The sequence below is a fragment of the Mirounga angustirostris genome, unplaced genomic scaffold, assembly GCF_029215605.1.
Source record: "Mirounga angustirostris isolate CCGP_5_RB_7025 unplaced genomic scaffold, mMirAng1.0.hap1 SCAF_1, whole genome shotgun sequence".
Lineage (NCBI taxonomy): Eukaryota > Metazoa > Chordata > Mammalia > Carnivora > Phocidae > Mirounga > Mirounga angustirostris.
The window spans coordinates 197,338,126-197,361,778 of record NW_026991709.1 but is presented as its reverse complement, the minus strand read 5'-3'; the positions used below and the strand labels follow the sequence as shown (position 1 = coordinate 197,361,778).

Here is a 23,653-nt window from a genome sequence, read left to right as displayed (position 1 = left end):
TCTTGCTTGGCTTAGGGGCCTGGCTGTATGCTGGGTGTAGGTGAGCTGGGAGAGCCTGCTGTTAAGTCCCCTATTTGGGCAGGCTGGGGCCCCAGTGGTGAAATGGGCAGGGGACTCTAGGAGCTTGGTGGGCTCACCTAGAACAGGTGGGACTAGAGAGTGTCAAGGTGGCCTGGGAATGAGGCAGGCCTGGCAGGATGGGTCAGCTGGAGCTAAGGCTGAGGTCCTGGCTGCTTAAATAACTTATAATTCTTGAGATAACTGTGTTGAGAACACCATCCCATGAACACCGGGGGAGGGGGGCGACCTGAAGGCACTGGTGTGTCCACCCTGGAGCTGGGCCAGGTTGGGGGTTCCTGACCTCCTGAATTCATCCAGATTGTCTCCCAGAAGCCTCTGTCCTAGTTGCAGAGATAGGGAAATTGTATCCAGGGGTTGGAGGCTCATCCCAGTCCAGGGGGTTGGATGGAGCTGGGGCCTTTTCCGAGGCTGCACGGGAAGTGTGCCTGGACCCCTGGGGTAAGGTGTGCTGGAAGGCTAGAGCCCTGGGCAAGCCTACCCCTTCTGCTGACCCTCAGTTCTGAAGGAGCCAGGCCCGGAAGTGCGGGGGTGTAGGGAGAAAAGGCCAGCAGCCTAGCCTCAGTGCCCCCCATGCTCTGGTAGGCATACCTTGAGGGGAAGGATGAAGCTGAGCCCAGGTGACCTTGACTGGGAAACCCCTGATCATGAAAGGGGGGTTTCAATCCCAGCTATGGTGGGATGGCTCTGCTTCCTGGTCCATGGGGTGTTGGGGGAGGGGAAGCCAAGGAGCCAGAAAGGAGCTCTGGCCTGCAGGGGTGGGGGTGGGTACCGGGGGGCTAGGGTGCTGTTAGTAATTTCATCTCCATGTTCCCCCGCAGCCCCTGCTCCTGCCTCCCTTCCATCCAGGCAGTTCTTAGCTCAGAGGAGCTAACCTCCCTTCTCTGAGGCAGGCTGTTCACCCCCACCCCCCAAGCCTGGGAGGTCTGGATCAGGCTGGACGATTCGACCACCTAGCCCCCTGCCCTACCCCCAGGTGCCTCCGGACCCCCTTGTCTGGCCGCCCCTTCTCTGCACCCCTTGCCAGCCCCAGCTCCTCGGTTCTTTGTTCGAACGTCTCTCCTCCGTCCCTCCCTCTCTCCTCCCTCTCTCCTCCTCCCTCCCGCCTGCCTCCCTCCCTTGCTCCCTCCCGCCAGGCTTCTTTCCTTCTTTCTCTGCTCTCTTCCTGGTGGGCTCCCAGGTGGCGGTGGCTGTTCCTTCTCTGTCCACCCACCTGGCTCGCCTGACTGGGGGCTTCTCTGGGGCTGGGGCTAAGTGGAATGCATCTAGGGGCTGGCAGAGGGGAAGTGACTGTGGAAATGTCCTTCCCTTCCCTCTCTCTGTCCCTCTTTTCCTCTTCTTTCCTCTCTCTTTCCTCTTTTCCATCCCCCTTGCTTTCCAAAGAGGGGTCCTGGACTTGGGTCTGAGGCCCCAGCAAACTTGAACATCCCCCATTCACTCCTTTAAAGGGCCAAAGCATTATGGGAGGTCCCTGTAGGGACCCAGTGGGGCAAAGCCTTCCATCTTCCTGGCTACCTTGGGGCCCTCTAAAGCTGTCCTTGGTGACCCTGACCTTGTTACCATGAAAATGGATGCAGGGGAAATGAGGTCATGGGGTGGGTGTAAGTCATCCCTGAGCCCCCTGATACATAGGATCAAAGGTCTCTGAGGGACCCAGACTGCAGTTGCCCCCCCAAGCCAGGACAGTGTTCCCCAGCTTCCTTGAGCCCCACCCCACTAGCAGGTCAAGTTCTTGAGCAAACACATGCTTGTGTGGACGTGTGTGGGCACGCAAGTGTGGACGTGTGTATATCCACAACTGTGAGTGGGGGCCTCCCAGGTACACCCCGGGGGCGATGGTGGTTGCACAGCCCTTTTTCCTACCTGCCCCCTCTCACCAGAGCCTGTGATTCAGTCAGCACCAGCTTGGTGCCCCAACAGCCTGGGGGAGGAGCTGGTTCTGGTTCTCCCCTCCCTCCACCAGCCTCCCCAGGAGGGAGCATCTGGGATGGGGGATCTTGAAGTTAATGTGAGGGGGGATTCCCACAGAGGGCACCACCTGGGGAATGGGCCAGGAGGCCTGAAGTCGCACTTCCTGTCCAAAGAGCCACCAGTGGTTTGCCCGGGGCAGGAAAGGCTAGGGCTCCGGGGGACAGGACAGACGTGGGTCGAGGGAGGGCCTCTGGGTCTGTTGAGTGGGGCCTGACAGATGTGGAGCCGGGGCCTTGCCTCAGCATATGTCAGCCGGTGCCGGGGATCAGCAGGCCGACAGGCCTCTCACCCCAACTCCAGGGCCTTAGAAACAGGCCTAGGGTCCTGCTTCCCATGGGAAAGGGGAGTAGGGCAGATCTGGAGGACGGGGCCCACACTGTCATTCTCCGTGCCCCCACCCCCAGTGTATGGGGGGGCCCGGGAGCTGGCGCTGGTGTTTGCCGGGAGGGAGCAATATGTTCCGACAACTGGTGCTGGGCTGCGTTTACCCAACGCCAGCCTGCCTGGGGAGACAATATTTGAAAAACATAGTCTCGAAACTTGGACCTGCTGGGGGTTCTGCTGGGGACACTGAGGTTGGCTCACACCCTGCCCCAGGCCTGCTGGCTATCCTAGCTCCCCTTTCTGTGCCCTCTAGAGGCGGAGCTGAAACTTTACCTGGCAGGAAGTCCTTCCCTACATCTGACCTGGATCCCTCCTGCTGTGATTTCAGTAAAAGTAGACCCTGCTATTCTTTGCCTCTCCTTTTCTGGCTGCTGTCTCTTCCATTTTAGGCTGTCTATGTGTGTCTCACTTAGCCTCCTCTCTCTCCCATGCCCCCATCCCAAGAACCAGGTCAAGGTTCCCTTGTATCGGGAGGAGAGGTTTGGCTGGGGCAGGCAGGACTGGCTCCATCTCTTCCCCCATTTCTGGAGGTGGGCGAGGGAAGGAGCAGCCCATTTGGTTGGGGGTGGGCACAAGGGAAAGAGCCTGCTGGGGACTGGAGGGAGCTGTAGGATGACCTGTTTGAGCAGAACCCTGTGAATGGAATTCAAGATGCTGGAGAGTGGGGCATTGTTTGAATCTCCAGTGGCCCCTATTAGCTCTGGTGACCCCATGCTGCACCTGGTTGCTCGGTCTTCAGGCCCATTGGCTACACCTTCCCAGACAAAGGCAGGGCCCAGAGAGTATATAAGGTTTGCACACTGGGGCATTCATGGCCCCAAGCTGAGGATGTGGGCAAGGAGAGTTGGTAGGGCAGGACTCCCGCATCTGCCTCACATATTCTGATACTGATTCCTCCTTCCCAGGTGTCCAGACAGCCCAGCCAACTTCCTGGGCCCTAGGCCCCTCCCACAATGCATGTCTCTGGTCTCCTCCTCTGGGCTTCCCTACTGACTTGGGCCTGGCCAGCCACCCCCACCCAGGACCACCTCCCGGCCACGCCCCGGGTCCGGCTCTCATTCAAAGGTAAGAGACTGCCTTGCTGGTCTCCAGCATCATCTTCTGTCCACAGCACTCGGCCTGCTGCAGAGGCGACAGGAAGAGGCAGGGCGGAAAGAGACACTTTGTGCAGCCACATGGGTTGCCCTGGGTATGTGGGTGGGGAGAAGCGGGCTGGCGGTAACTTGCTGGGAAAGACTAGAGAATGGGCCACGTGGACATTTCCGGGAGGTCTCCTGAGTCTGGGCCCCTTCTCGAGGCAGAAAGTGGGGTCTCGGGTCTGCAAAACACCTCCCTCTGTGTGAGAGATAACTGGGGAGAGAGAGATGCCACTACTTCCAAACTTGTGTTTGTGGAAGCCCTTCCTCGCCACTGTTCTGCATCTGGTCCTGCCCTGGGTGGTCCCTGAGGTGGAGGGTCAGGCGGTCAGGCCCAAACTGAGGCCGCAGGAAGCCGGAGGAGCAGGGAGCTGCTCTGCTGAGGGGTAGGTGTCCAGGTGGGAGGGGGTCCCAGGAAGCAGGGAGGGTGCTGTGGGCTGTGAGGGGAGCGTGGGCCACCTGGCGAGTTCAGGGACAGCGTGTGCTATGTGACACGTCTGAGCTCCTGAGCTCCCCAATGAGCACTTTGCTTTGGGAGTCACTGGAAGGCTTTAATGACGGGTTGGGGTCTGGAGAGTGAGAGACAGGTCCTCCAGCTCCATCACCTTTGTACCTCGCCCACTGGCAGGTGAATACACATGGCACACACTCAGGTGTCCAGATGGCTCACTCACTAGCCACTTCCTCAAAGGTGTGTATGATCAGAAGATTCTCAGCCTGCCCCCTTGCCTGCGGAAAGGGGATGCTGGGACCTGGGGTCACTGCTGAGTTCTCTGGCCCAAGGTTACTTTGTCTAGCCGCCTGCCCTGGGTGGGGCCGAGTCAGCCCTGGCTGGCCAGATTTCCGGGCACACATATTGGGGTGAAAGGCTGGGCTGACTTTTCCTTCCTCAGGTTTGGCTGAGGTCCAGCCTCCACCTCACCATGTTCCCATATCCCCTTGTCCCCATGTCCCCAGCAGAGCTCCTCCCTCTGTCCTCATCCCACCCTGTGAATTGATGGGGGGAGTGGGGAGTGAATTTCGGACGATGTGCCCGGAAGGAGTCCAATGTGGGGCCTGAGGAATGGGCGGAAGTGTGATGGGTTTGGTTGTAAGAGCACCCCTCACCCCCAGGCCTCGGAAGGGGAGAAGTTTATTCTGCTGATAACTCCACCCTTCCCCAGTGGATTTCCTCAGAGCAGATTAATAAGTCTTGAAGGGGCCTGCCCCCCCACCCCCTTCCCAGCCCAGGGTGCCAGCAGGGGGAGCAGAGCTTCCCCTCCCCCAACAGGGGAAGGGAATGGGGGCTTGTCTCCATGTCCCTGGGACCCTAGAACCCAGACATCCACTCTGGGTGTTATTTTTGCCATCACCCTGGAGACCCATGAGGGGAAGCAGGCAGGATAAGACATAGGGAGGTTCTCGGTATGCGCCTTTTAAACCTTCTCAGACCTCCAGAGGCAAAGGGCCAACGACTTTCATTCCTGTTTTCCAGAGAGAGAAACCGAGGCTCAGGCAAGGGCAGGGCCAAAGTCAGGCAGGAGGCAGAGGCGAGGCCAGAAATAGAACCCTGGTGTCCTGGCCTTGCTGACGCCCACACCAGTCAGGTCGATTCCTTCTCAATTAGCTCTGAAGCCGACACCCGCAGTGACTAAAAGCCCGGCTTGCTGGCAGCCATCCTACGGTGCTGACCGCCGTGGCAGCCTGGGGTGGGGTGGGACCGTGGGATGCCGGGGGCCACCCTGTCCCAGGCCTCCGTGCCCTCATGCACACACGCTTCCCTGCTCTGCATGACCTTTCCCATTCCCCGCTGATCCTGTGGCCTAGTTGTATGCTTACGTGTCACTTAATTTAGCAGATGCTTGAGTCCCTACTTTGTGCCAGGCCCCGTGCTGAGTATCAGGGAGTCTGCAGTGACCAAGATGGGGTGCTCACAGTCAGACTGGCTGAAAAGATAATGGACACCCAGTTGCTCAGTAGCACATGGGAGCCCGGCACTGACGGTGCACCAGGCCCTGTGCATCCCCCATGCTGGAGGGTCTCCGATTCGTCATGTACACAGAGTAAGGCTCAGTGAGGAGTAGGTCCTCACCAAGCATTTGTGGGGTGAGAATGGTACCAACATCCATAGAAACTGGGATTTCACAGCCAGGCCAGGGACTGGGAAAGGGGTGGGAGCTTCTTCTCCCGGGTACACGGGAGGGGCACAGAGACGGTTGTCCTTAGAAGCACTGGTAGTCACTCTTGCTCTTTGCCTCAGTTTCTCTGTCTGTGCTTTGCCTGGATATAGCAGCTTACATACCAGGCCCCAGCAGCTAAAGGAACAAAGGCAGGAACTGGTCCAGGCTTGGGCTTGCTGCCAGTGCGTCCGCCTGGGTACCCCAGCCAGGCCTAGAGCCGAAAAGGTGTAAGGGAGCAGGGGCCCAGAGTTCAATTAGAGTCCAGGTCGGAGCGGGGGGAGGCGGGGTGGAGGGTGCTCCTAGGGCCCATCTCCTGAGCTTCCATGAGCAACACAGCCAAAGCCAGGTAGAAGTGAGAGGTCACGTGGGGAGGATTTCCAGGAAAGGTGAGGTGTTCCCTGAGAGCTCATGCTCGGGACCAGAGAGCCTGGGCAGTAGGACCCTTTTCTCCACCCACCCTGGCCTGGAATTCCCTTAACCCCAGAGTCCCTGGCCAAGCCTGGGAGAAAAAGCTCTCCCTTCCCCCGTCCTGAGATGATCCAAGCCAGGGGGCACCACCTCCCTCTGCAGCGAGGTGGTGTGAGCTCCCTGCCAGGTCCTTTGTTCAGCTTGGGGAATGTTTACTTTATCCCAGGAAGCCACGTCCACAATAAGCCGCTGCCTGCTGCCTGGGCTGGCTTCAGTAAGGACGTGGGGCCAAGAGGTGTTTAGTGGGGGAAAGAGGTCCTGTGATGACACGAGGTGGCTGGGCTACTGGGGAAACTGAGGCAGGCAGTAGGGAGATGGGGCCGAAGAGCCGGGAAGGATGAAAGTAATAGAAATAACAGTAGGTATCCATGATGCTAACCACGTGGTGTTCTCTCCAAGGCCTGAGGGGTTCTCCCTGGGTTTCCTGTGAGGCTTCCCATCACTCAGGAGCAGGATGAAGCTGGAGCCTGGCTCTGCCTGATGTCTGAGCCTGTCCCAGGACTGAGAGAGCAAAGGTTGGGGTGAGGGAAGCAGGCACAGCTCTCGACAGGGTTCCAGGATCCTACAGTGCTGGCCTTAGCCTTCCCAGCCTCATTTCCTAAGGAGAGGGCTGAGGTTGCCCTGGGTAGGCTTCTCGTGCCCTCTGCTTGTGGAAGCAGCATCACCTGGGTTTGCTTGTTCCTGTAAATCCAACCCTCCATCACCCCAGTCCTCCACTGATCAGAGTCCCCCAGGAAGTTCTCTCCTTTTGGAGAAGGAAAGCCAAGGCCCTGGAGAGGAAAGGGCTCCTGTGTCCAGAGTGGCCCTGAGATTTGGATCTTCTCTAACTCTAGGCGTAACTGGCTTGCTCTATGTGGAAGAACACTCCGCAGGTAGAGGGCGAATAGGGGGGGTAGGTGCTGGTCACTGCTTGCCCATCCGCCTCAGCCCAGCCTCCGCGCCTCTGGGGCTAATGGCCCAGGACAGTGCCACTACTTACGTCATCCACATGTGACATCAGAGAGCCAGAGTGGCCAGGCCTCCTTGTTAGGAAGTGACGACATTGGAGGTTAGGAGAGGTCATGGCCCGTTTACTTCACCCAAGGGGGATGAAGAGTGGGTGAATATGGGTTGAGGTGGAGGTGCCTTTAGCCTTGATGGAGCATTGCCCCACCCCCAGCCAGGCCTGACTGCATGGTGGGGGTGGGGTGAGGACCTGCCCTTGCCCCCCCTCAGGGGCTCCCTGGCCAGCCATTTGCGGGGGAGGGCAGACACCGCGGCTAGGAGATTCAGAATAAGGAGGACAAGGAGGTAGGTGTGGGGAAGCCCAGAAGCCTGGAGGCCAGAGGGGGCACCAGGGAGCTCGGTCAAGGTGAGGTGTTTCTGATAGCTCCAGTGGGATTTGGAGCTAGCAAACTGGGGAGGGCCAGTATTCCAGATGAGCCAGGAGGAGGAAGGTAGGAAGACCCAAAGCATGAACTTGAGCCCAGATTCCTGCATTTGGGATCTCAGTTTTCCAGGAAATGGGGACTGCCTTACTCCTGAGAAGGGACTTGGAAGTGGCCACTTCGGGAGTTGGGAGGTTCTGGAGGCTGGCTGGCTGCCCCTCAGCCGGCCAGCAGTTGGCACTCGGAGAGAGTGGAGCAGGTCCTGTACTTGCCGAGAACCTGCCTGAGGCCCAGCCCCAGTCAGCCAGGTCAGGGCTGGGGGCCTTCAGCCGTGGTCCTTCCAGGTCCAGCCGAGCCTCAGATGGGCCTGCCACTATCTGGGCCTCGGCAGCATAGGCCTTGTCTCTGGTTCCCTGGCGTGACGCCCGCCCCTCCCTCCCTGGCTCCAGCTTCCCTTGGCACTGAGCGAGGAGCTGGTGCATGCTCAAGGAGTAAATCATGTTCCTTGGCAGCCCCCGCTGCTTCGTAATCGTAAAGAATTTAAAGAGAAACCGCCAAGATAAAAATCTCATCCCAGCCTGTAAAGGTATCTTTCACCCCGTGGCTTGGGAGGCAGCGGCCTCGGAGTGGGCTCCTGGCTGTCTGCACCTGGGTGTGTGGGCCTCCAACCCTGTGACCCCTCCGGGGGCGGGCGGGGGCAGACGGTGTCTTCAGAGCTGTGGGTACTTGGCCCCTGATCCCTGGGAGACCTCCTGCTCCTCCCCCAGGACTTATTCGGGAGAATGCGCAGGTGGTGATGGTGCTCTTTGAAAGCGCTGTCCCTGAAGGCAGACAAACCTCCATTCTGCCCTTGTGAGCTGTGTGACCTCGGGCGGGCGGCATAGCCTCTCTAGGACCTGGTCCCCGCCACCCCACCCCTGTGCCGTGTAAGGTGGGGACAGCAGTGGCCCAGTGGGAGTGACATCCTGAGGGCTCAGGCTGGCATCCCGGCCACGGTGTAGATCTTGAGCAGTGAACCTCTCTGGGTCCCTTCTGTAAAATGGGCATGAGAATGGGGCTGAGCTCACTGTGCTACGGGAGGATCAACTCTTCGAGTGCAGTTCCAGCCCCGGGGAAGGAAGTCTCAGGAACTAGGAGCCACCCTGAGGGTGGCAGAGGGGCGAGGGCGGGTCCTGGGGGAGGCCCAAGGAGTCCTGCACTGCCTCACACTCCCCCCCCCCCCCCCCATTTCTAACCTTTGGTGAAGGTGACGGTGTTTGGAAAGGACTGCAGGAGGTACCCTGAGCCCTGTGCCAGGAGTGGGGTCACGTGGAGATAGGGTGCCCCTACCGTGGGCATCCAGTCTGGCTTCCTGGAGGAGCCTGCATCTCAAACAGGGGAAGGGAGACCGTGGGAGGGAAGAGCGGGAACAGCGAGGCGCGTATGGCAAGACACCTGGGGAGAGGGCAGGATCCTGGATGGAGCCTTTGCACTTGCTCCCTGGGGTTTTTAAGCTCTTTGTTCCTCTTGACAGAGGCACCAAGTACATACTGTGAGGAAACTCCAGTGAGACAGACACATTGGGGAGGGGATGCCTTGGAGGGAGCTCCCCCCGCCCAGATGAGCCGCCCACTCTGATGGGGGCCCGTGAGCAGCCGCAGCGACCCCTCCTTGAGCGCTGGCCCTGCCCCTGCGGCTTGTGCTAGGAGCGACCAGACGTGGGTTGCTCACTTGGGCATTTGCATCACTGGGCTGAGAACAAGGTTTCCCAGACTGGCCTGGTGCTGTCCTGGGAGTCTGAGCCCTGTCTCAAGGGAGCCCTTGGAGTTTTGGAGAAGCAGAGAAGATTCCTGCTGCATTTTTCTTAGAAATAGCAAGAGGGCTTTTGCCAGAGGCCTGGATGCCAGAAGGCTCCAGTCTGAATCCAAAGCTCAGCTCACGTGGGTGCCTGAGCTTGGCAGGCCTGCAGCCACCAACCCCTGCCCCCCCAACATACCCCAGGCTGCTGAGCAGTCTCAGGGAGAGGGTGGAGGCCTCCTAGGCTCCAGACGCTGACCACTGGTCCTGGCCCAGCGAAGAATGGGCCTGGGTGGCGGCGGCTGTCTGTGAGGGAGGGGGCCTCAGCTAGGCCGACTCGTGGCCTTCTCCCTGGGGCTGCTGGAAAGTAGGGCTGTCTGCTACCGCTCGGCTACCCCTCTGCCGGGCAGGGACAGCCCCAAAGCAACTGCCCCTCCAGGGGTCAGGGATCAGCTCCAGACCCCCCGCCCCCACTCTTCTTCCTTCCTTCCTCCCCCTCATCCCCCCTTGCCTCCACCCGCTCCCATCCCCACCCTGACCCCTCCTTGGCTTCCTACCCGGACACGCTCTTTCCTTTGAGGTCCCTGCACCCAGCCAAGAGCCATGTTTCTTTCCACTTAGGGCTCGGTGCTGATGCTCTCATTTCCCTCCCCGGGCAGAGTCCCCTGCCTGTGTGCCTGCTGCTCAGCCAGCAGGGTGGGCCCCTGGGGGTGAGACCCTACAGCTGGAACTCGGGGCGGGGGGAGGCCTGTGGGCTCCTGCAGCACCCCAGGGGGCCTCTGTCCAGGGCTGCTGCCTGCACCGAGACACCCTCCTGTCCCAGCACCAGGCCTGTGTGGAGAACTCGCTGCCTTCCTAGACGGGTGACTAACTGAGTCCTGCTTGGCCTCCCGACTCTGTCTTACTGCATCAGCCAAGGCTGACCCTGAATACACATCTGTCTGTTCGATGCCTCAGTTTCCCCATCCGAATGTTGGGGAGGGGACTGTCTGGGACATCCTGGGTATCTCTGGGTGGGCGATGTGAAGGGCTGCTGGGACCCCAGGAGTCCAAGGAGGGCAGCAGAGATGGGGGCCGGGTGCAGGGCGGGGGGAGGGTCTCGACACCCACCAGCCTGTCAGTCCTGTCCTGGCCTGTCTGTCTGGTTGATTTATCAGAGTAAATGAGCCATGCAGAGTTTGTTGTCTTTTGCAGTCACAGGGAGGAGGAGGTGGTGGGGGAAGGAGTGAGGGGTTTCCGGGCTGGGTCTGGAATGTGGGAGGCGGGGTGGGTCCCTGAGGCCTATGGAGCTGGAAGCTGGATCCACTTTCCCCACCTGAGAAATGGATCAGTGCAACCCTGCCCTCAGGGCCAACTGTCTTCCCACCCCCTTTACCCTTCTTGGGGTACATTCCTTGCCTGGAATGTACCCCAAGCTGCTTGCCTGGCCCAGGCCACCACCTCCTGCCCCAAGCCCAGGGGCTGCCCTGCCCCTCCAGGCCAGCTTTCCCCCTGCACTGTGTCCTTGGGCAAGAGCTCTGAGCTTTGCCTGGCTGGTGAAGGCCCAAAAGTGTCCTCATAGGCAGCTGTGCGGGCCGTGAAGGATCCATGGAGGACCTCCCAACCTCCTGAGTCACCGGCCCAGACCTAGAATGATCAGGCGCCAGGGATCCCTGGGGAGTGAGCAGGGAACACTGGAGGCACTAGGCCGGAGAGCTCCCTACCCGCTGGGGCAGAGTGCTTGAAAATCACTGGACATCCTTGTGCGAGAGAGGTGTAGAATCTCGGGTTTCTGGCTGGTATGTGTGCCAGGGAGACTCTGTTGCCTCTTCCCTCCTGGCTTCTCCTGGGTCAGGATGAGCTGTGCCCCCAGCCTGTCCTCTCCTGGGCGGAGCAGGCGGGCACTGGGGCGGAACGGGCGTGGGAACAGCATGGCTGATCCTGTCGACCTTAGGCCTCAGCTCCTGGCCCCCAGTCCCCAGCCCGCAGCCCCCAGCCCACAACCCCCAACCCCAGCCCGCAGCCCACAGCCCCTAGCCCCCAGCCCCCAACCCCCAGCCTGCAGCCCCCAGGCCTCAGCCCCCAGCCTGCAGCCCCCAGCCCCCAGCTCCTAGGCCTCAGCCCCTAGCCCCCAGGCCTCAGCCCGCAGCCCCTAGCCCCCAGCCCCCAACCCCCAGCCTGCAGCCCACAGCCCCCAGCCCCCAGGCCTCAGCCCCTAACCCCCAGCCTGCAGCCCCCAGGCCTCAGCCTCCAGCCTGCAGCCCCCAGCCTGCAGCTCCCAGCCCCCAGCTCCTAGGCCTCAGCCCCCAGCCCCCAGCCCGAAGCCCCCAGCCCCCAGCCCGCAAAATGGGAGGGAAGGCTGCAGCGGAGCTTTAGCCCAGCTGGGTGGCTCCAGCTCTGCTCTGGCTTGGTGTTTACTGAACAGCTGGGATGTTTACAGTAGCCCTTAAGAAGGGGCCCCTAGTTCCAGAGGATTTCCCAACTTGAGGGTCCCACTGGGGCTCTTCAGACTTCACCACTTTCCCACACCGCTGGGATAGCACGTCAGGGATGGAGGGACTGCACCCATCCCTGCCCTCCTCACCCCGCGCTGGGCCATGTCACAGCACCTGCCCCTGCACCCTCCCCCTGGCCTTGTGTCCCTCGACCCTGGAGGAGCCGACATTCCCAGGAAGTGGCTGCTCTAGATGGTGGAATACGGTAACTGGGTCCCCAGTTCAGACTTTTAAATTAAATTCAATCAGAGCGGTTATTGAATATAAACACGCCGAGTCATTTACATGTTAATTATGTTGAATGGACTACGAGGCCATAATTAGTTGCTAATTGGGTGAGAGCGGCTGTAATTGGTTTTGTTGGCACCGACCTGGCTCACCTGCCTGGGGGGGAGGAGGGCGAATGTGGATGGCTCCTGGGGATCTTCTGGGTCTCCAATCCGGAAAGCCTGGCCCAGGAATGGGATTGGGGGGGACAGATATTGAGGGGCTTGGGGCCAGAGGAACTGGAGCCTACCCCCCTAGGGAGGAGGCAGCTTAAGCCTCAGGCAAAACTCTGGGTCTGGTTTCTAGGGATTCCCATCCAGAACATTTCTGGGATAGAAAAGGGACTGAGAAAGCAAAGCCTCTGATCAGCAGTGACAGCCTCCCCTGCCCGGCTCCACGTGGGACCTGGCCCTGAACAAATGGGAAATGCCCAAGGGAGTCCATGGGAGCACAAGACAGATGTCACCCTGGGGTATATCCCTGCAGATGCTGGGGCCGTGGGCTGGCCTGGCCAGTGCTGGGGTCTCGGCACTGGGGTGTGAATCAGGTGGGGGTGCTGAGCGGAATTGGGGGAAAGGTGCCTGCAGAGGCTTCAGGGGCTGCCCTGCCCCCAGCTCAGCCTGGCTGGGGCTCCCAGGGTTGTAAGGCTGTGGCCAGGGGCTGAGGCCTTCCGGCTGGCCGCTCATTAAAAGAGGATTAGGCCAGGAGCCAGGGGGACAGCCCAGCCCCCAGGCCTTCCTCTGGGGCCCCTCACAGCTTTCGGGAGTGATAAGGGCCTGGAGCCCCCCCCCCCGAGTCCCTGGGGGCGTCCAGTGAGGACTGTCTAGGCCCTGCCACTCGTTGCAGCCATTGCTGCCTGCTCCTTGTCCACCTCAGTTCCCCCCCGCCCCCCGGAAGGGCAGGAGGAGAGAGCACTGACAGAGACCCTGGCCAGCAACCCCACCTCTCACCCCCAGCCTCATTTCTCTTCAGCTCAGGGATTAGGGCTGCACTAGCCTACGTGAGGTCAGAGGTCAGGGCTGGGCTGTAGGGACGCGTCTCTCACCCCCGCAGTACCCAAGCACAGCCAGGAGAGGTGACTGTCAGTCAGGACCTGCTGCTTTGTGGGGCTGTAACCAAGGGGGCGGGGTGCCCACCTCAGCTCCGAGACCCCCTTTTGACAGCAGCCCCGGCTTCACGGGCCACAGAGCCGGTGTCCTAGAGACGGGCAGCAGGGGTCGGCAGCAGGGGTCAGGGCCGCCCACTTGGGGTCTGGGGTGAGGGCTGCGGACACACCTCCTCGGTGCTGTCCACACCCACTACCTCCTTAAAGTAAGGCACCGGCTGCTTCCCCGAGGGGAGGAAACAGAGACCCCCAAGACCAAACCCCTGGGCACTGAGAATGTTCCTGCCTCTGGACCTTTGCCAGGCCATTCTGGGCCACGACCCTGAGCGTCTAATGGCCACGGGGAAGTTCTAGAGGCTGGGAACGGCGGCGGAAATGAGGAGTCTGATGCCAGAAAAGGCTCTTCCTTCCCGATGACGGGAAAAGCCTTCCCGGATGTCGCCCCACCCAACATGTGCCCAGCCTGGGTGAGGGTATGGGGGTGGGGAGCCCTTCCCAGGAGGCATTACCACGCACACCATCCTCTCTCCCCAAGGTCAAAGCTTATCCAGACTTGAGTTCTGATATCCGCAGAACCTTTGATTGTGCCCCAGCCCCCGCCCCCTCAGTACTGCCATGGGGATGGGAGAGGGGTGACACTGCCAATGTCAGAGCTGGGCCTGGGACACGTGGAGCGGTGGAGCGGAGGAGAGGATGGGTCTGAGGACATGGCCAGGCCAGGCCCATGTCAAATCCCCCCACGCACGGATGCCCCCTTGGCCCAAGTCTCTGCTCCTTAGGGGGGCTGAGGGCCAGGAGCATCTAGCCCTGCGGACACTGCAGGTATCAGAGCAGGAAACCCAGGACTACTCGACCGCTTCCTGCCCTGACCCAGGCTTCTTGGAGGAATGAAGGCCTCTGGCTCCTTTGCCCTATGGCAGAGTGAGGCGGGGGGCGGGCAGGATACCAGTTTCACTCCTCACCCTGTGACTTGAGGTGAGCACCGCTCTTCCCTGGATCTCAGTCTTCCTGTCTGGAGTTGGGGTACAGGGCTGTCATGGGGCCCCTTGTTTTAATTCTTTCCTACAATCTGGCAAGAGTGAGAGGAGCCCTCCAGCCATGGGTTGCTAAGCCCAGAGCCCTACACACCCAGTTCACTCTGGGACCCTGGAAAAGCCATCCTTCTCCACCTGTTTCCCTTTCTGTAAACTGGGTTTAGATGGATGATTCAGGATTTAGCTCTGCTCCTGTGAGTTGGGGATGGGGTAGAGACAAGTTGGAGTTAGGGGAGGGTTGGGCTGAGTCAACAGGAAGCCCCTTCCTGCCCCATTACCCTCTCTGCTCTGTACCCCAGCACTAGGAAGTGGTATAGGGAGAATGGGACTGAGGATGGATGTCCTCCAAGAGATGGTGACATCTGAGAGCCAGCTTGCATGGGGAAAGAACTTGGAACCCCATCCATTCTCCTCTCCCCACCAAGGCAGAGACAGCCCATGCAGGAGGATAGGGGGATGTCCCAAGGAGTACTCTGCTGAGTTCAGAGCAGGACCCTCACCTTCGAGGATCACATTGGATGTTGGTACTAGGAGGGCTCAAGAGATGGTCTAGATAGGAAAATAGACTAGATAGGTCTAGAGTGCCCTGACTGGGGTCATGAAGCCCGCGCCAGGGCCAAAGACTCCTGACCCATGGTCCCACCCCTTTCCTACCCCACATGGCCTCATGGGGACTCCCCCTCAAAGTTTCCACAGTGACCAAAGCATCATGTCCTGTGACAGCAGAGCCATTGACGCCATATCCTATAGCCACTGGGAGGGGTCCCGAGTCATGTGCCCTGTCAATGGAGGGGGGGGTCACCTTCAGGCCCTCGCCCTCCCAGTGGGCAGTCTCCACCTCCAGGACTGGCTTTGCCTGGGCCTGCCTCTCCTTCAGCCCCAAAGGCCACGAACCTGGGTGGGAATCCTGCCCCCATGCTCTTGGGCCCGTTCCTTCCCTTCTCTGTGCCTTGATGTCCTCACCTGTAAATTGGATGTTGTGAGCTTAAGCTTTTCCACATAATAGGTGCTTGATGAGTAAGTGGGAGGCTCCCTCCATGCCCACTTCCACCCAGGGGGTAGGTTTAGGAGGTAGGATGTCTGATCAAGGCTAGTCTCCTTGCTCCCCATGTGGTTCTGCTGAATGAGTCTCTCCCCTGCCTTTCCCACAAAGGGGGATGGAGCCTGGAGTGCTGGGGCTCTGAGCTCCAGGGGGACTTGGACTTGGGGCTGGGGCACTGATTCTTGCAGAGGGGGAGGGGCCAGATTACCGAGGCCCAAGACGGGGCAGGGATGGATGGTAGGGATTATGACTGTTTGTGTCCCCGGGGCTAGATGTTTGGAGCTTTCCTTGACCCCAGGTGCCTGTGTCCAAAGGTACCCACTTGAGCCTCTGCTGCCCTCCCCTCCATTGCCCCCCAAATGCCTCCTAACCTAGTAGGACGGGTAAGGGTACAACCCAAGGCCATGCCCCCAGCCAAGGTATAAATAACCCCTGGCGGGTTGTCCCAGCCTGGGGGGGCTCCGCTGGCAGCCCCACTTCCTCTCTGGCTGCTTCCTGGCTCTGGGGGTGGGGGACTGTTTACTTTCCTGTTGTCACTGTGGCTGGGTGGCCGGGCGGGGGACTCCAAGTGGCCTAACAACAGGTGCAGGACAGGTGCCCAGGCTGCCCTGCCCAGGACTTCAGAGGCACCGCCGGACAGGCGGGCGAAGCGGTAGCCAGGCAGGGATCGGCCCTTTGATCCCTTGGCGTCCCTGCGTCCCAGCGGTTGGCCAAGGTCATCACCTGTATTCTCTCGTTGCCACAGAGGGCTGGGCAGGGCAAGGCCTTTGGTTGCCCCGCAGCCCCTCAGATGTAGGCTCTGGGTCTGCCATGGGAGTCTCCTGGCTCCCAGCCCACCTCCCACACCCATCTTAGCACATCCCAGAGCTCCCATCCAAAGCTGCTCTTGGGCACAGGCCCTCCAGCTCTGCTCCAGGGTCCCTAGCACACAGCCGGCGTCAGGGTCAGCCAGGCAGGTCAGAGACAGCTGCCTGAGTCAAGGTCGACCTTGACTTGACTGATGGGATGGGGCCACCTGCTGGTCCTACCTTCAGGCTACATCCAGGGCATGCCATCCCAGCTGTTCTCCCTCTCCAGGCCTCCCTCCTGACTGCCCCACCTGGGAAATGGGTTCCCAGCTACGGGCCGGGGAGATGGGATAGGGGAGATGAGATACATATCATGGCCTTCATGAGTGCCTCATCTGACGCCAGCCGTGTGCACACATGTGCAGACCTGGGCCGTGTGCATACATGTGTGTGCTCTTCCGTGTGCCGCCATCCCCAGCCTCCCGTGCTGGTGAATATCCGTCACCTTCATTACAATCTTCCCTCTCCTGCTGAGCTAAATGTAGCTGGGGGTGGGCAGAGGAGGGGCTTGCCAAGTAGACCCCTTGGCTGTCCCCCCTCCCAGAGGAAAGTTCCCAAGTTTTCTGGAGTCCTGTATTTGTCATTGGCCTGTCACTGGCCAAGTTCCTTCCTGTCCTTCATCCCCAGGAAGGCGGACTTTCCCCCAGCTATCTGGGGGTGGGAGGGCCAGGGCCGCCAGACTCATGCAGAAGGGAAGCTAAGGACTCCACCGGAACCTGCCGCCCAGCCGTGGGACACCGTAGCACGAGGGGGAGGGCTTCTTTCCTGGGAAAGATTGTTCCTGACTGGTTCAAAGTGGCCTGAGAACTCTACATTTAGCACCCCAGTGGGACCTGGGGGAAGCCCAAGGTCTGTTGAACCACATCACTCCAGCAGGGCTGTCCAGTGTCCTGGCTAACCAGCTTCAGACAAGGCGGGGACCATGCTGTGAGCCAGCTTTGCCCTGTCTGATGGGCAGCTGGGGTGAGGACAGGGCATCCCGGGTCCGTGCAGGCTGTCCTGGATGCACCTGTCCCCCACCCTCCTGCTCATTAACCCTTTTAGGCCCCTGTGGGAAGCAGGCCCCACCCTGAGTGTGGGAGCATTAACCCCCACTGGAGCAAAGACTCTTTAATGCCATCATGCGCCCTGACCCGCACCCATCGCCCTTTCATTGGGACCCAGAGACTGGCTGGGGCTGCTGATGAATCAGGACTTTAGCTTTGGGTGTGGTCCCTTCCCTGGCCTGCCCACCCGTCCAACTTTCTCCTCCCAGCATCTCAGGGACTAGAGAGGGAGCTAAGTAGGCCCCGGGCCGGGGGTGGGGTGGGGGGCAAGCTGGGGGTTTAAGATGATGTGTGAAAGGGAGCATGTCTGGACGGTCTCCAAGGATCCTAATTGCTGCCCTGCCCTCCGCCCACAGAGCTTAAGGCCACGGGCACTGCCCACTTCTTCAACTTCCTGCTCAACACAACGGACTATCGGATCCTGCTCAAAGACGAGGACCACGACCGCATGTACGTGGGCAGCAAGGACTATGTGCTGTCCCTGGACCTGCATGACATCAACCGTGAGCCCCTCATTGTAAGGGCCAGCCGGGTGTGGGGCCGGAGGGATGAGGGGCATGGGGCCCCAGGGCTGGAAGCCCTGTCTAGCAGGCCGCCCCTTCTGACCCCCATCTCCGGCAGATCCACTGGGCAGCCTCCCCACAGCGCATTGAGGAGTGCGTACTCTCAGGCAAGGATGGCAATGTGAGTGCAGGGGGGCCTCCGGGTGGGATGGGGGCGGTGTGGGGGCAGGGGGCCTCAGGCAGGCAGCGGGGCACCTCCTTGGCTTTCCCTCCGGCCCCAGGGTGAGTGCGGGAACTTCGTCAGGCTCATCCAGCCCTGGAACCGAACACACCTGTACGTGTGTGGGACCGGCGCCTACAACCCCATGTGTACCTACGTAAACCGCGGCCGCCGTGCCCAGGTAAGCCGTGCCCGCCCCGGCCCCGTGCTGCCCCATTAGTAGCCACACGCCAGGGCTCTGATGGGACGATGAGCTTGAGCCCCAGCCCTGCCACTCCCCAGCACCTTGGGTGAGTGACTCCTTTCACTCCCTCAGCTGAAGATGGGGCTAATAGATGCCTATCTCACAGGTCGGTGTGCCCCTCCCAAAGCTCTTAGCACTGTGCCTGGCACATAGTAAGCGCTCCCGGCCAAGCCCGTGGACCGTGCCCCTGCCGCCAAGCCAGAGGGCCTGGCAGGGGCCTCAGCGTCAGGAGGCTGGACGCCCGGGTCCGCTTCTGCCACATGGCCCCGGGGGGGGGGGGGGGGAGTTGGGGGAGGAGCGGCCCCTTCCCCAGCTCTGTCCCTCCCCGCCCGCTTCCGCCCTTTCTCATTTCCATGTGGGCATGCGCGTGAGCTGGTGTGACCTTGTAGGACACGCGTTGAGAGCGAGTGGACTCAGGGACGCGTGTGTGCGGGCGCGCGCCGAGCTGTGTGTGTGCGCTCTGGGGGCTCCCGTGTGCTCCTGGCGTGTGTGGTGTGAGGGGCCGGCAGCCCGAGCCCGCTCCCCCAGCCCCTGCCACCCCCGGCTCTAATCCCTGTTCCTCGTCTTCTCAGGCCACGCCCTGGACCCAGATGCAGGCGGTCAGAGGCCGAGGCAGCAGAGCCACGGATGGTGCCCTCCGCCCGACGCCCACAGCCCCACGCCAGGTGGGACGCAGCCCTCCAGGCCCTTGCCAGGCAGCACCGCCTCTGAACTGAACTCCCCGCGGGCCTGGCCTGCCAGCCAGGGACCCGCAGCCCACGCGAGCCTCCCGAGGGTCTTCCCTCGGCCCCCATCCTGCCCCTTCCCCCGCAGTGCCCTCAGGCTCCAAAGGCATTCCCAGCTGGCTTTGTGTCAGCCTCAGTGAGTCCCTGTAGGCAAGAGATCATGAAGCCACCAGGTGCAAAGGCAGCCCGGGGACAGCAGAGCCTCAGCCCTCAGAACACGTGTGTTGACATGCATGAGCCTATACCAACACTCACGTGGGCACGTGTGCTCTCCAGCGCACACCTTAGTCAGCATCCAGAGTCCGAACATGGCACGTGTATGCGGCCTGACATACTACTCTCGCCTGTCCGTGCCCCAGGCCTCCATGGGTCATGGGCAGACACAGGTGTCCCGCACACTCACATGCTGGGGACTCTGCTCCTCTGGGGCCGAAGGGGCAGAGCTGTCTGCCCCTAGTCATGCTCCGGGACTGGGGCAGGGGGGCTGGGGGGGGGAGGCTGGGGCTGGGCAGGGGCGGGCAGGGGAGCAGGGGCTGCCGGTGAGTGCTAGAGCAAGTGGTCACGTGAGCATGTGTGTCTGTGACAGGGAGTGCTGAAACGTGGGGCGGCTCCGACTGCATGTGTGCCCAGGGTGTGAACGGCGGGTTCCACGTGCTGACAGTGCTGTGTGCCAAGCTGTGTGTGCAGCCCCGTGTGTGCGGAAGTCCCGTGTGCAGAGTGTTACTGGACGTGGGCCTGTGTACACCTTCCCATCACCATCCCTGCCACCTGCCGCCACCTCCTTCCCGCCTCTGTGCCTCTCTCTTTCCCTTTCCTTCTCCCCATGAGCTCATCCTGGTCCCAGTGCCTTCATCAGCCTTTCTGCTAGCATCTTCAGGGCTGGGCTGGGAGGCACGGAGGGCTTTGTGAATCCCTGTGGTCTGGGCTGAACCTCTCAACTCCTGATTCACTGGGGAGACATGGGGAACCGGGGTCTCTGCTGAGGGGCAGGGGAAAGGCCGTGGCCTATTTAGCCTGTCCTGAGGACCACAGGTAGGACATAAAGCCTGGGCACACAGTACCCTCAGGGCCCTCTGGCCTGGTGGGACTTGGCAACACCCTTGGCCAGTACCTCCTGCCCTGGTCAAGTTGGCAGCCCCGTCTTGGCCCAGGACAGGAGGCCACAGCTCAAAGAGTTGTGCCTCTGTGGCCTGAGGGGCCCTGACCAGAATCTACCTGAACCAGTTGGCGTGGGGGGGGGGCTGTTCAGCCCCTGGTTCTCAGGTCTTATCTGATACCTGGGACCAGGAATCGCCTCCCTGGGAATGTGCATCGTGGCCTTGGGAGGCCTGGGTTGGGAGACCTGGCTGGACAGAGTTAAAACCCAAGGATATCTGGGGACTGAAGGGATGTGGCTTCAGGCTGTCTCCAGGGGGCTTGCTCTCACCCTGGGGGCCGGATGACCCTTACCCTTACTGGCTGTGGGACCAGCTTGGACGATGCTGAACTCCCCTCTGCCCTGCAGGATTACATCTTCTACCTGGAGCCGGAGAGACTCGAGTCAGGGAAGGGCAAGTGTCCGTACGACCCCAAGCTGGACACAGCCTCAGCCCTCATCAGTGAGTGCCTCTACCCCATCCTGGTTCTACAGCCTAAGTGTGTGGCCTCTGCCTCTGGAATAGGGGGAATGGCACCAACACTTTCCCCGGGGCAGAGACCGTGACCATGCCATCCCTGAACCCTCCCTCGGGGCCCCACCCAGCGGGGGGAGGGCTAAGGACCAGACCCCAGTGTGAGCCGAGGGGCAGAGACGAGTGGTGTGAGGGTCTCTCCAGCCCCTCGCATGGAATGCTAAGGGGGCCAGATCCTACCCTGAAATAGGGTCCGTGCAAAGGCCAGCCCCAGACTACATGAGAGAGAAGATGAACTTGGTCTATACTGGAAGCTGCAGAAGGGGAGTGGTTCCATACATGTTCTTGGTGTGTCTGGGAGGCTGGGAGAGGACCACAAGGAAGCATGGATGGAGAGTCCTGGCCCTCTCACCAATTAGGGGGGCAGGGTTTGTTTCTGGTCTGGCCTGGTGTCTAGGAGAGTTGGGGGAATGTTCTGTGAGGAGGAGTCCTACCTGGGGCCTCAGGAGCAGCTGCTGCCCCTACCCGCAGGTTGGGCGAGCCCACCACGACCCTGGGCCCTGTTCTCTGCCTATTTGCTGGCTGCCCAACCCAGTCTGCCCCTGAGAGCAACTGCTGGGCACTGTGCCACCTCCAGGCCTGGGAAAGGCCTCGGGGCAGGGGGTGGACGTTATCCTCCACCTCTTGCTGACTGAAAAGGTCCTAGCCTGATGGTGGCTCCCCGACCAGGGAGTCTGATGGGGGAAGGCAGGGCCTGCCCTGGGCACGTCTAGAAGGAAGACACGGAGTGGTATGCTAGAGCCAGCGTGGTCGCTAAATTTTCTGCAAATTTTCAGGTATTTTGTGAGCCAGCTATTATTAAACACTAAGTTATATAATTTACCAATAAATTACTTTCAAAACAAAAGTAAAAATACAACTCATTACTTCCTATGTTACCACATTTTATTACTATCTTTGTTCTTGAGGTTATTTACACGTGTTGTATTTGTGGGGTAGAAAGACCATAAGATGGTGTCGGCAGCTCTCCCCAGCTCCACCTGCGGTGGCCCCGGGTTAGGAGCTTGAAGTCAGCCATGGTGGGGGTATTTATACCACAGAAATTGGCTCTCGCCACTCATCAGAGCTAATTGCTGCTAATCCCAATCCTCCCAGAGCCAATTCTTCAGCATTTCCCAGCAGCCCACTGATGAGACAGTCATGCCCTGGGGAGTCGGAGGGGGAGACAGGACCCTGGCCTGGAGGTCGCTGGGCTGTGCCCTGACTGACCCGCCTGCCCGCCCGCAGACGAGGAGCTCTATGCCGGCGTGTACATCGACTTCATGGGCACGGATGCAGCCATCTTCCGCACGCTGGGAAAGCAGACGGCCATGCGCACGGACCAGTATAACTCCCGGTGGCTGAACGGTGAGGGCGGCCGAGAGGCCCCCGGCGGGCAGCGTGTCTGGGATGCGGCCAGATCCTCCAGAGGCGCCCGCTGGGGGTCTGGCCCTGTGACTGGCTGGCGGCGGGGGGGAGGCGGCGTTCCTGTACCCGGCCGGGGCTCTGTTGGGGAGGTGCTTGTGCAGCTGACCCGTGCCCGCCTGCAGACCCTTCCTTCATCCACGCTGAGCTCATCCCCGACAGCGCGGAGCGCAACGACGACAAGCTCTACTTCTTCTTCCGCGAGCGGTCGGCGGAGGCGCCGCAGAGCCCCGCTGTGTACGCCCGCATCGGGCGCATTTGCCTGGTACGCGCCGGCGGGGCCCCGTGCTGCCCCCCTCTGGACCCCGCGCTGGCTCGGGCAGCCTGTGTGGCAGGGTCTTGGGTGTGAGAGCTGATCTGACCCTGCCCCCCTGCCCCCAGAATGATGACGGCGGCCACTGCTGTCTGGTCAACAAGTGGAGCACGTTCCTGAAGGCGCGGCTGGTGTGCTCCGTGCCCAGTGAGGACGGCATCGAGACCCACTTCGACGAGCTCCGTGAGTACGCGGCATGCAGGCTGGGTCGTGTGGCTGCTCTGGGAGGGGTGGGGGCTGGATGGGGGTGGTCAGGGCACCTCCGGGGGGCCCCCTGGCCAGGAGTGGGGCTCCCAGGGCTCTTGGCTAATGCACCCTCCCGGCGTCTTCTCCCTCTGCCCCCAGAGGACGTGTTTGTTCAGCAGACACAGGATGTGAGGAACCCAGTCATTTACGCTGTCTTCACCTCCTCAGGGTGAGGCTGGGGCCAGGGCTGGGGGTGGCAGGGCTTGGCTGCACTGGGGGGCTGTGACGTGGGGAGGACCCCAGCCCGGTGGGGCGCGCTGTGGGGTGGGGGCAGGCTGGGGAGGGGCCCTGGGCCGAGGGTCTGCCCCGCCTGCAGCGGCAGCCTGCCCCGCCCGCAGCTCCGTGTTCCGAGGCTCTGCCGTGTGCGTCTACTCCATGGCTGACATCCGCATGGTCTTCAACGGGCCCTTTGCCCACAAAGAGGGCCCCAACTACCAGTGGATGCCCTTCTCGGGGAAGATGCCCTACCCACGGCCCGGCACGGTGAGGACCCCCATCATTCCACCTTTCCCTTTCCCCTCTGTTTATAAGGCCTGCTCTGGGTTAGCCCCTTTGCAGCTGTAGGCCCCACCACCACAGAGTTCACAGCCAGGTAGGGGAGGAGGACCAAACACACAAACAAACCTACCACTTATCCATTTAAATAAAGCTGACATTAAAAAACAAAACAGGGGCGCCAGCCTGGCTCAATCGGTAGAGCGTGCAACTCTTGATCTTGGGGTCATGAGTTCGAGCCCCACATTGGGCATAGAGCATACTTAAAAAAATAAATAAATAAAACAAAATGAAATGAAACACCGTTTACACAGCACCAGGCTGTGAAGAGCCCAGCCAGGATCCCGGAACAAAGATAGTGGCCGGGTGTGGCAAGCAAGGTGGAAGGGGGCTGCCGCCTGGGAGCCAAGACAAAGCTGGAGGGCAAGTTGGCGTCAGTGTAGTTAGCTAATGGTGGCCGGGGAGATGAGGGCTGGCAGAGTCCGGCCTGCAGGACCTCCCGTGGTGGTAGGAGGCAACTCACTTGATCTTGGTGTGATGTGGGTCTCTGCAGGAGTCTAAGCAGGAGAACATGTGATCTGTTTTGGCTCCATGTGGTCAGGGCTGGAATGGGGGAGCTGGTCTCAGCCTTGGCCAGGGAAGTCTTCCCCCGAAGGTGAACGTGGAGGCTGGAGGGAT

At 60.8% G+C, this 23,653-nt stretch overlaps 1 protein-coding gene across 3 annotated transcripts in view; it reads left to right on the top strand.

Annotated features, from left to right (window-relative positions):
- The window catches only part of SEMA3F (semaphorin 3F), a 29,346-nt gene that overhangs the window by 1,114 nt on the left and 4,579 nt on the right, over nucleotides 1-23,653 (top strand). For 2 of the 3 annotated variants that reach the window (XR_010413009.1, XM_045862329.3), the window contains exons 2-12: nucleotides 3,339-3,498; nucleotides 17,512-17,672; nucleotides 17,777-17,839; nucleotides 17,940-18,059; nucleotides 18,695-18,787; nucleotides 20,352-20,445; nucleotides 21,745-21,864; nucleotides 22,047-22,186; nucleotides 22,303-22,417; nucleotides 22,580-22,649; nucleotides 22,819-22,963. Coding sequence is in view for 2 of the 3 variants with exons in the window: in XM_045862329.3 (XP_045718285.1) it covers nucleotides 3,387-3,498; nucleotides 17,512-17,672; nucleotides 17,777-17,839; nucleotides 17,940-18,059; nucleotides 18,695-18,787; nucleotides 20,352-20,445; nucleotides 21,745-21,864; nucleotides 22,047-22,186; nucleotides 22,303-22,417; nucleotides 22,580-22,649; nucleotides 22,819-22,963 (1,233 nt within the window). In the remaining variant the exon portion in view is untranslated. The remainder of the gene's footprint in view (nucleotides 1-3,338; nucleotides 3,499-17,511; nucleotides 17,673-17,776; nucleotides 17,840-17,939; nucleotides 18,060-18,694; nucleotides 18,788-20,351; nucleotides 20,446-21,744; nucleotides 21,865-22,046; nucleotides 22,187-22,302; nucleotides 22,418-22,579; nucleotides 22,650-22,818; nucleotides 22,964-23,653) is intronic. The other variant, XM_045862330.3, reaches the window with a different exon arrangement.